This window comes from Micromesistius poutassou (genome assembly GCF_964030765.1).
Source record: "Micromesistius poutassou genome assembly, chromosome: 22".
Lineage (NCBI taxonomy): Eukaryota > Metazoa > Chordata > Actinopteri > Gadiformes > Gadidae > Micromesistius > Micromesistius poutassou.
The window spans coordinates 2,303,871-2,315,632 of NC_140292.1; the positions used below are offsets into that span (position 1 = coordinate 2,303,871).

General features: G+C 42.3%; 4 protein-coding genes and 1 pseudogene across 5 annotated transcripts; 1 reads left to right on the plus strand and 4 right to left on the minus strand.

The window, feature by feature from the left end:
- Positions 1-411, minus strand: LOC311367760 (histone H3.2; the record flags this gene model as incomplete). Its single annotated transcript, XM_084486580.1, has 1 exon — positions 1-411. The coding sequence occupies one exon, from the start codon at positions 409-411 to the stop codon at positions 1-3; it is 411 nt and encodes a 136-aa protein (XP_084342706.1).
- A 634-nt stretch (positions 412-1,045) lies between these two features.
- LOC311367755 (histone H1-like) lies at positions 1,046-1,666 on the minus strand (the record flags this gene model as incomplete). The annotated part of the gene is made up of 1 exon (XM_084486574.1): positions 1,046-1,666. The coding sequence occupies one exon, from the start codon at positions 1,664-1,666 to the stop codon at positions 1,046-1,048; it is 621 nt and encodes a 206-aa protein (XP_084342700.1).
- A 1,884-nt stretch (positions 1,667-3,550) lies between these two features.
- On the minus strand, positions 3,551-3,928 carry LOC311367764 (histone H2B 1/2 pseudogene; annotated as a pseudogene). The gene has a single exon. The product of its transcript is annotated as a histone H2B 1/2 pseudogene (transcript).
- An 872-nt stretch (positions 3,929-4,800) lies between these two features.
- Positions 4,801-5,112, minus strand: LOC311367766 (histone H4; the record flags this gene model as incomplete). Its single annotated transcript, XM_084486583.1, has 1 exon — positions 4,801-5,112. The coding sequence occupies one exon, from the start codon at positions 5,110-5,112 to the stop codon at positions 4,801-4,803; it is 312 nt and encodes a 103-aa protein (XP_084342709.1).
- A 2,602-nt stretch (positions 5,113-7,714) lies between these two features.
- LOC311367503 (uncharacterized protein) lies at positions 7,715-9,365 on the plus strand (the record flags this gene model as incomplete). Its single annotated transcript, XM_084486339.1, has 1 exon — positions 7,715-9,365. A coding segment is annotated over one exon (996 nt), but the record flags the coding sequence as incomplete, so codon positions are not given.
- Positions 9,366-11,762: the final 2,397 nt, after the last annotated feature.

An 11,762-nucleotide genomic window follows, 5' to 3' on the forward strand; every position in this document is an offset into this window, starting at 1 on the left:
TTATGCGCGCTCTCCACGGATGCGGCGGGCCAGCTGGATGTCTTTGGGCATGATGGTGACCCTCTTGGCGTGGATGGCGCACAGGTTGGTGTCCTCGAATAGGCCGACAAGGTAAGCCTCGCTGGCCTCCTGAAGAGCCATGACGGCGGAGCTCTGGAAGCGGAGGTCGGTCTTGAAGTCCTGAGCGATCTCCCTCACCAGGCGCTGGAAGGGCAGCTTGCGGATCAGCAGCTCTGTGGACTTCTGGTACCGGCGGATCTCTCTCAGGGCCACGGTCCCGGGCCTGTAACGATGGGGCTTCTTCACACCGCCGGTGGCCGGTGCGCTCTTACGGGCCGCCTTGGTGGCGAGCTGCTTCCTTGGGGCTTTGCCACCGGTGGACTTACGCGCGGTCTGCTTGGTTCTGGCCATGGCTGTTGTTTGTCTTGACGAAGTGTGCGTTCGTCTAGTCTGCAGGAGAATATATACGAGAAGGAAACAATCGCTAGACGCTGATTGGCCGTTTTGAAGAATGCGTAGAGGCTAAAACGTTTGTAATTGGATGAAGCTGTTTCCCGTCACGAGTGACACGTCATACTCAACTATACAGAGGAAAGCAACAACTACGTTTTGCTTATATTTTAAGTATACATAAAATGGGTTCCTACGCTCTCAATTTTAAACTTTTAACATTTGTTAAATACAAATGTGAACAGTAAAAATAAGACTAATGTACTATAGCAAAATAAAATGATCAATATTTCTCGATTGTATTCATACGGTTGGGCGGGAACATTTGAACACCATCACTAGTGTTTTTATATCTGGACCAAATCAGTTGGGGATAAAGCAACGTGGTATAGGCCAATGTATGAATTAGATTCTGCCTGGATGTCATCATTAATTCCACGTACCCTAGCATATTTTTTCCACGGTTTGTGATTACAGTGCCAAGACTTCGCCCTAATGAGTAATTTCATTGAGGAATGTCCGTAGACAACAGAATCACTCTTTGGTAGATGTGTGTGGCTCTTAAAAGAGCCTTTGTGGTTTTGATGTTCTTTGTTTACTTCTTAGCGGGGGCTTTCTTGGCCGCTTTGGGCTTGGCGACCTTCTTCGGGGAAGCCTTCTTGGCCGCAGGTGCCTTCCTGGCGGCGGGCTTCTTGGCGGCGGGCTTCTTGGGCATCGCCTTCTTAGGGCTCTTGGCCGCCTTCTTGGTCGGAGTTTTCTTGGCCGCTGCTGGCTTTTTAGCCTTCACCGGAGACTTCTTGGCAGCTGCTGGCTTCTTGGCCACCGCCTTCTTCGGGGACTTCTTGGCGGCGGGTTTCTTAGCAGCGGGCTTCTTCACTTTCAGAGGAGCCTTCTTAGCGGCTGGCTTCTTGACCTCGGTTTTGCTGATCTTGAAAGAACCAGACGCTCCGGTTCCCGATGCCTGGAGCAGAGTTCCGCTGGCAACCAACTTCTTCACGGCGATCTTGACGCGGTTATTGTTCTTCTCCACGTCGTAGCCGCCGGCCGCCAAAGACTTCTTCAGCGATGCGAGGGAAACTCCGCTGCGTTCCTTGGAGGCGGACACGAATTGAACAATCTGGTCGCTCACACTGGGGCCGGCCTTCTTCGGCTTGGCAGCGGACTTCTTCTTCGGAGCTTTTGCCGGGACGGCGACGGCAGGTGGGACTTCAGCCATGGTTGAGGAATGGTTCTGGTACGAGTGACTAGATGTGAAGTGTTTCCTGAATGGCGCTGGTGGGCTGTACTTATACAGGCGATGAGAACCGTACAGACTCATTCACATAAGCGTTTCAGTGGGCGTCAGAAAGGTCGGGTCGTTTGTGTTTTCTCCTTGATTTAATTCGGGTGAAATTCACAGACTATGGCAATATTTGACCCTTTGCGTCAATAAACTTCAAGAACACATGTAACATTTGCACTGTACTCAGTTTTATGCGCCAAATATTCAGAGAATATGATCAAAAACATTATATTGTGAGGTGACATGGTTATGACTGCGGTTAAATGTCATTGAGATTCGTTTTTTAACCACATAATGACGTTGTTAATGCGGACAGACTTGAGACATGAGAGAGACTTCGGACAAACATGTGACTGTGAGCAACGTTTGATATAGGTCGCTAATTAGGGTTACAATTAACCTATTTAGTGGCTGGTAAACACACGATCTAGTTCGCTTGCGTTATAAGGGCCCAGATAGCATCTGTAATGGTATTTAATAGTGTGGGGTAAGCTGAGCCAGTGTATCAGTTGACACATACTCTGTGTTTAGGCAACTGTACACATTTGTTTTCACTTGACCCTGAATTCAGGAAGCACCCATCATTTATATCTGGCTGTGATGGAGAGAGGCACATGGTAAAGTTGGTATAATGGCTATGTCTAAGCAAATGCCACGTGTAAAAATATTTCATACATGTTGGTGATTTGCCGAGGTATAAAACGATGGGAATATTTTAGCCATAATTAGCCTGGATTGTAAAACTAGGCCGTTTAAAAAATAATAATTAATTCGTGGCGGTGGGGCAATATGAGCCAAATTCTGTGGGGTAAGTTGAGCCAGTTGTTCAACTTACACCACCATGATGCCCTGAAATTAAGTTAAGTCTCTAAAGTATTAAGTGGTATTTCAATGTATTACCCAACTGATTTGGTTTTTCATATTTTAAAGATTGTAGAAAAGCTATCATGTCATGAAAGGAGATTGAGAGAGCAGCCACTGGTGTCAATGGTGGAAAATCCAAAGCAGTTGCAAAATTCTGAAATATTGACATGTTTTATATTGTTTAAGTTACCTTAAGCAAAATATATGACTATTTTCAAAAGGGAAATGCATTCAACTTGAAAGAGTAAATTGGTCAATTTACCCCCAGATGGCTCAACCTACCCCTAAACTGGGGTAAACTGAGCCACAACCCATTTTTTTTTTAAAGTCATATTTTCACAGCCCCTATGTCATAAATGCATCGTTATCATTTGGATTGACAGGGACACATCCTGAAATAAAGGTAATGTTTCATTAAAAAACATATTGGATAATCTTACCCCACTCTCCCCTACAATATAATATTGGTAAATGGTAATGGAAGGAGTCTGACACTCACTTGTTTTCTAGTATCCGCCATGTCATCAGAAAACACATTGTCGAAATTATGTGCATCTATACTTTTTCTATACATCTGACCAGCTCCCCGAACTAAGATGAAGACGTAATTACGTCTGTTTATGTACCATTTTAATCAATGCTCAGCTGTCAAGTACTTTTTGGATTGCCGTTTTAAATCAGCCTGCTTGTATTTGACAGGTGGTACTCAAGGAAACAAGACGCCTAACCACGACTTAGGCTATTGTGAGCCATACCACGGGTTAGGTATCTCAAATGCAATTTGTTTTGAGTTTGGCCCAAGTATGACAATACGAGTCTACATGTACTCTAACCAAACAGTTACATGAAACACGGCGGCCGAGGCGGTTTAGTCAGACGACGGCATAGTGAAAGCTCTTAGGCGGAATTGGGTGGTCCTTAAAAGGACCGTTGGATTGGTTGTAATTTGCTTGTTTACTTGGAGCTGGTGTACTTGGTCACCGCCTTGGTGCCCTCAGACACTGCGTGCTTTGCCAGCTCCCCGGGGAGCAGCAGACGGACGGCGGTCTGTATCTCCCTGGAGGTGATGGTGGAGCGCTTGTTGTAGTGAGCCAGGCGAGAGGCCTCACCGGCGATACGCTCGAAGATGTCGTTGACGAACGAATTCATGATCCCCATCGCTTTGGAGGATATACCGGTGTCGGGGTGGACCTGCTTCAGCACCTTGTATACGTAGATGGCATAGCTCTCCTTCCTGGTCTTTCGGCGCTTCTTCCCGCCCTTAACTGCGGTCTTGGAGACGGCTTTCTTTGAGCCCTTCTTCGGCGCGGATTTGGGTCCTGGGTCAGGCATGATGAAGCGAGTGTTAAGCACATCGTGTGGCTGCTGTATTTATAGGTAGCGCATGCAAATCAACCGTGTTGGTCCCGTTCTGTGATTGGCTGAAGAATAAGGGCCGCGTTACCATGCGGCGTTGGTTGGTATCACACTTATAGTACAGTATTTATTTGTTTCACTTTTGTCAATAACTGCTGCACTGTTGTAATGTATTTTTACTGTTAAACGTGTTGTATATGGACTGTATTACTTGTTGGAATGTGGATTTGATGTGGACCCCAGGAAGACTAGCGAACTGCTATGGCATAAGCTAATGGGGATCATTTAATAAAACAAATAAGTATAGATTGGAAATACCCTCTCGGCCAGAACATGTGATAGTTCAACTAAACGTTTACAACGGTTCATAGTTGAACTGCTGGACTAGTAAGATGTTGGTTTACTGGTCCAGCTAGCCGGTTCAGTATACAATCCCATATCAAAACATGACTTGGATCGCAGTTCAATATTTGTTATATCAATGGAATACGTATCCTTGTATCCTGTTCAATAAAATCTTGAGTTAAAGGATTGTATAATGTATCTGTTGGACTCGATCTGACAATCTTTTCTCACGGGTCAGAACTACGGTTGAATTAACCGTGCCGCTTCAGCGCCGTAAATGTTTTATCGTGGCTTGAGTTGATATTGAAAACCAGATGACAGAGACGATGAGGTAGTCATTAACTGCTACTACCGATGAGTGAATAAGTTGATGGTATAATGAAATTACTGATAATGTGAACAATCCAGGTTCTTATTCACAAAATAACCTTAATACAGGATAGCTTTTCATGATATTTGGGCGGCTCTGAAAAGAGCCTTTGGTTGGGAGCAGATGATCATGTTTAACCGCCGAAGCCGTACAGGGTACGGCCCTGCCTCTTCAGGGCATAGACCACATCCATGGCGGTGACGGTCTTCCTCTTGGCGTGCTCGGTGTAGGTGACGGCGTCACGGATCACGTTCTCCAGGAACACCTTGAGGACACCGCGGGTCTCCTCGTAGATCAGACCGGAGATACGCTTCACACCACCACGGCGAGCCAGGCGGCGGATAGCGGGCTTGGTGATGCCCTGGATGTTGTCACGAAGAACTTTACGGTGGCGCTTGGCGCCGCCTTTCCCGAGTCCTTTTCCTCCTTTACCACGACCAGACATCTTGCTGTAGGATCGTTCGGCTGAATTGACCTCTGCCGCATGCTGCGGGTTTATAAAGGCTGGTTGAGGACCTGAGAGAGACGAAGGGCGGGAGCTCCAGTACAGGCCACGCCCAGTGTTCCGAGACCATTAATTAATTCATGGACGTTTAACATCACTATACTATTTGTTTAAGCAGTCTGAAGCGGTGTTTATTTATTTATCTTATTTATTAATTATTCATGTTGAACTTGTTCACTATTGTATGCATGTATATACTACACAATAGTAAGCCTATAGTGTTTATTATATATATATATATATATATATATATATATATATATATATATATATAGTAGTGTGCCTTGTAGCCTATATATATCTATGACTACAAGTCCCGACTCCTGCTACAAGTCCCGCCCCGTCCACGTTCCGCTTCCTGTCTAGCAGTCCGCAGAATCACGACGGAATCTAGAACGTCATCACAGGCGGCCATCTTGTCACAGGCAAGCTTTCTGGTGGAATCTGTGGTACCTGAGGTACCACAGAGGTACTCTTATCTCGCTGAAATCTTGACGGATTTACAAACGGTTGGGTTTTTTTACAAACGTTATTAACGTGGTTATAATTCTGAATCTCTGAACATGTTGAAATTGCAGCTTTTCTCTTCGAAAAACGTCTTAATCGTGCATTTTAGTTGTGTATCACGGCTAGGCTACTAGCTACCCAGTAATTTTACATCGATGGGAGAGGCAGAATTGCTCTTTCTTTTCAATATAACTTAAGTTGCACATGATTTAACTGAAGTTGCACATGCTTTCCAATCGGGTTGGTTTGTTAAAAACATCTTACATTATGATTTCTACAGGAAATTGCTAACTTTTACTCTTGACAAGTGAAGATGCCAGACTTTTGTGCAGCCTACGGATGCTCTAATCGCCGTTGTCTCGAAACGAGAACCCGTGGGATCACCTTTCACCTGTAAGATATTACAATATTATGATTTTTTAGGATAATCATTAGTTACTTAGTGGAAGTATGTACAATAAAGGTCCTGTTACACAGGAACAGGGGCTATGACATATTAGTATTGCTAGATTGTTGTTGACACAAGGCTTTTTAGAATGTTTGTTTACACAATCACTGAATGTTTCTTTTGGACACCTTTTTATTGTTTTTAGTGTGGTTATCTTATACTTAAAGTACATACATACAATTACCCCCAAAATATTGTAATTTAGGTGTGTATTTGTGTCCTTACCCTTAATGTAAAAGGAAATACGGATTGAAAATGTTGACAATAATTAATTATCTGGGTACATTTCTCACTTTTTTAAGGTTTCCCAAAAACGGAGAGAGGAGGACTAAGTGGGAACTTGCCCTAAGAAGGGACGGTTTTGCAGCCTCTAACAGGACACTGCTCTGCAGTGAGCACTTCAGGAGTGAGGATTTTGACAGGACGGGGCAGACTGTCCGGCTTAAAGATGGTGTTGTGCCAACCATTTTCAACTTTCCAGCTCATCTTCAAAGGGTATGTGTATCATTGACCAATAATAATTTAAGGTGTATAAGATTGATATATCAATATAAATATGTGATTAAATGTCACACTTTAGTTTTTGTTTCTGCAAGTTATATAATGTGTTGTTTCTTACAGCACATTTTAGACACTCAAAACTTCTTTACTTATGTTTATTTTAGTCGGTAGCAACAAGAAGCACAACCACTTCTAGAAGAGCGGAAGACAACCTGCCAATGGACTTGATGCCTGATGTTGTGAGTATTTGCATGTGGAATGTCACAAACTAATGAGAGCTCATATGGCTTGTTATATTAAATCCTTTATCTTGGTGGTACCCAGAAAGGTCTACGATGGTGTTAGTAGTCTAAGAGCCCAATATTATTTGAGGTGGTACTCTGTGTAAAAAGTTTGAAAACCACTGGCTATCTCACTTTCTCTGTCACTCATACACTGGAATGAATAAACATGTGTGAACATTGAAACTACACCCAGGGGTAGGCAACCTTTACATTTTTGTCCAGAGCCACAAAACATATTTTTCAGAAGGGCCCTGCCTCGTGGAGTCTCTCTCTTTATCTCTGTCCTCCATATATACCTCCACAGTAGTCTAGTTCCCTCTAGAGGGTGGGGATTTCAACATGCAGCATTTCTTGATGTATATTTGTAAAGGGAAATCTTGCACCTTTTTTTATTGCAAATAAATGTCACTTTTACAATACAATAATTTGAATTATTACTTGTTTAAACTAAACATGTAATAATTCAAATTATTTTATTATATTAGTAATATTCCTATTATAAAAGTATACATATATACTTGCTTGGCATTGATCAGTCACTACCATCTCTTGCAGACTGCGCCATGTGAGGAGAGCTGCCCTGGGATAACCTTTGACATATCAGAGTTTACCTTTGATGAGGACAACGATTGTTCTGATGACGCAGGGGGGAAGGTGGAGGTAGAAAACAACTCTTCGAGTGAAGAAGGGAAAAAAGATGAAACTGAAGAGGAGAAGGATGATCCGGATTCAGACTGGGAATACCAAGATTCAGACCAATTGGAGAGTGACGACTCGGGTGAAAGTGTCTAAAGCAGCTTGAATTCGGATTCTGAATTGCCTAAAAAAGTCTGTCAACTTTGTCCAGAATGTGGTGCCTTCCGTCTTTACCTGCAAGGCTCATACATGCAAGTATAAAATCAAACCATTTTCCTGCAATGTTTGTGGCAAGAGATGCGTGGACGTAAACTCCCTCAAACTTCATGGCGCAATCCACAAGGAAAGCTATAAGCATCTCTGCAAGTTCTGTTTGGCCCCCTTTAAAACAAAACTTGACAAACATGCCCATGAGGGAGCCCACGACCCCAGTACAAAACCATACACATGCCCTGACTGTTCCTTAACATTTGCCAAAATCCATGCACGCAATAAACACTTGAAAGGACACCGGGGCCCCAAAAGATATACCTGCTGCTCCCATTGTGCTTTGAAATTCCGGAATGCAAACCACTTGGAAAGACACACCGTTGTGCACACTGGCATGAAGGAGTATGTGTGCGAGTTCTGCAGTTGCTCTTTCAACCAGCCGGGCCACCTTAAATCCCACCTGCGAGTGCACACCGGGGAGAAGCCCTTCCAGTGCCAGCACTGTGACAAGAGCTTCACTCACAACATGAGCCTGAAGAGTCATGTTATGCGGTACCATATAGAGGAAGCTGCCGATTTCAGTCCTAGTGGACCCGTGAAACAGACCAAAAGGACCATTTGGGAATCCACGGGTAGACCCAGAGGAAGACCAAAGAGAAACGCAGCAACAAACTCTATTCCTGCTGTGCAAGGGGAGGCCCCAGACCAAACCACAGCAGCTGAGACGTCAGGGAAGGGCCATTTGAGGAGACCCTCTTCCGAGGACATTGATAGTAATTGGAGTGACAAGGATCCATCCTCTGAACTGACAGAAGCAGACAAGATGGAGGAAAGCAAGAGAGTGGGGAAGAGCAAACGGAAAGCCAGCCAGAGATCAATGACTGATTATATTGTAGAGAAGGATTCTGAGAGTGACTCGGACAGTAACCCTGAGGAGGAGGCTAAGAAGTGAAAAGTTGTCAAAAGCCAGAAAACGTAGGAGGACATAGAGGAAGGCCTCGGAATAAGCCTCTAAATCAACATAAGGATCCATTTAATTGTTTAAATGTCACATATCTAACATCCAAACTGAATTTACCAGAGCTGAATGGGTATAACAAAGTAGGTATTTGTGGGGTACATTTTTGAAAATGGTGTATCAATATTTTTTCCAATTTGGTTTAATCCCGTCATGTGAAATATTCAAACAGTCTATCATACAAGTTGCCATTGATGTTTTAGTTTTAATGGATATCATCCTGATATGTTTTACCATTTCAGTAACCAGACACACATAACAATAAAATTCATCCAATATAAAGAACTATCATATTTATAATATAATACATAAAATAGCTCTAAACTAACTTTGAGGTTCTGTCACCATGTCCAGCTGATGCAAGCAACCAAGACCATTCGTGACCACCTGAATGCTATTTAGGATAACGTTTCCTAAAGTAAGTCTGGGGACTCTGGTCGTTTATTGTTGTTTCAATCCATTTCCGTTGGAAATGATGTTATTTTTTCATCATCGTTTCATCATTGGTAGTTTGAAATTAATTGTGTTCAGAATTTGATTTGTTACTATTCAAATATCAAGAGTTGAAATAAATTGTTGATAAAGCTGACCAGACTTTTGGTTGTCCTTGACCTCTGTTGCTCTTTGCAAACTACATACAGATTGTGTCGATAACTATACACAGAATATGCTGCTATTACTTGTTTTATCCTATTGCCAAATGCAACCGATACTTGCATTACATCGTTTGCGGTAAGCTAAAAGTATAGTCTGAAAGTAGTTATTTAGGTTTATTGGTTTTTAGATTAGAATTTGCATCTAACCATGCCCAGCCTACTTATGTCAGATTTGTTGAGTTGTTTAACCAAATCATTCAGCAATATATTTGTTAAGTTAGAAGTCTTCATTCTGCTAAAAATAAGTGTTGCATTCTTTGTGTGTCACTCTACATACTATGGTTTATTACAATGCTTTTGTGCTTATGCAATTACAGTATATATATGCAAATAGTAGCATTTTGATATTGTTTTAAAATAAGTTGTATTTTTCTTTTTTCTTCACGTTCCACTAAAGGGTAGTCCCGGAGACAACGTTTAGTATGGACGAACGAATTTTGTCTGGATCCGGAGGTATGAATGGGCCTTCATACCTCCGGATCCGGACGAAATTCTGGAATGAATAAACATGTGTGAACATTGAAACTATACCCAGGGGTAGGCAACCTTTACATTTTTGTCCAGAGCCACAAAACATATTTTTCAGAAGGGCTCTGTCTGTCTGTCTGTCTGTCTGTCTGTCTGCCTGCCTGCCTGCCTGCCTGCCTGCCTGCCTGCCTGTCTGTCTGTCTGTCGCTCTCTGTCGCTCTCTGTCTGTGTGTGTGGGGCGGGAGTTCTCAGGTGCGTGCAATTGGAGGTTGATTGACGGGCCTAGAAAATGCCTGCCTAGTCTGCACTCGAGGCTGCTTCTCTCCCCACTCCCGTCACTTTATATTCTTATGTATTGTTATTGTTAATCCTTATCATTTAATAAATATTATTTATTTTTATTGATTTCACTTTGTTTTTTGGGTCATTTTTTACATAGATGATTTTTTATCTCTGTCCTCCATGTATACCTCCACAGTAGTCTAGTTTCTTTGGGGTCTTTTTTTGGGTCATTTTTTACATCGATGATTTTGTGTGTATACCTGTATACCTCCACAGTAGTCTAGTTCTCTCTAGAGGGTGGGGATTTCAACATGCAGCATTTATTGATGTATATTTGTAAAGGGAAATCTTGCACCTTTTTTTATTGCAAATAAATGTCACTTTTACAATACAATAATTTGAATTATTACTTGTTTAAACTAAACATGTAATAATTCAAATTATTTTATTATATTAGTAATATTCCTATTATAAAAGTATACATATATCTCATGTTGCCATTCTGTATGCTGAGTTTTAGTAGCCCATATATTGATTTAACATAAATACCTTGTGCATGTGTGTATTTATTGCACCTATCTGTTCTGTTTAATGTTAATTTCATATGAAAACCCATGGTTATAATTACATAAATAGGCCTACATATCTGTACAGGGTGGGGATTTCAACATGCAGCATTTCTTGATATATTTATAAAGGGAATATTTGTAAAGGGAAATCTTGTACCTAAGTATGCAGTGTCATAACTACATCTCGTTTATAACAAACCAAACCGTTTGAAAATCGGTTGAAAATTGAGCAAGTTATGGTTATTTAAAAAGTACATGTACCACTACTAACTCAATGTTATGGGTGAGCGAGCTGACTGTGCAAGGTGGCCGCCAGTGCGGACATTCGACTCCATTGGCCAGCAGCGCGGACGAGACATCTAGTGTTCTATATATATATCTATGCTTGTAGTTACCAAATTACATAAAGAACCAACACGAGATGGATCAAACGAGGGGGCTCTGAGGGTCTCCAGGAGGTTGCAGCGCTGACAGCAAGAGGCTCTCTAACCTCCTCAACTCTCGGTTCAACTTCATGTGGTGTGTCCCAGACTGGCTCAGACAGTTTTTTTTATAGTAAGCTACTGTTTAGTACAGTCGTGTCCCCCAGACTTTGAGCTACTTAAAGTGTGATCAGTTCACGGAGTTGAAAGGCTCTTTCCTAGAGAATAAAGAAATCACACTTTTTAAGAAAAGGTTTCCCTTGGATCTGTTGACTGCAAGGGAAGCTCAGCTTCCCCTAAAATTTCAAAAATTAATTGGTCAAATATATACTGTTAATATTAATATTTCATTGACTAAAATGCGTTAGAACACGTCCATCTCGAAGACGAGTTCGTTCAGAATCAGCTGCTTATCGCAGGTCGACGATTTCCTTCTCATTCATTCCCGTAGCGCCGCAGTGCATTTGCCTGTTGAAGCTCAGCGTCCGTCCACTTCAATGGGGCTGCATAGAACAGCTTTTTTAGTGCGTCGAAAGACCAGCAGCCGCCACTGATCTGTTATTATTCTGTTTTATTCTTCTTCTGAGCT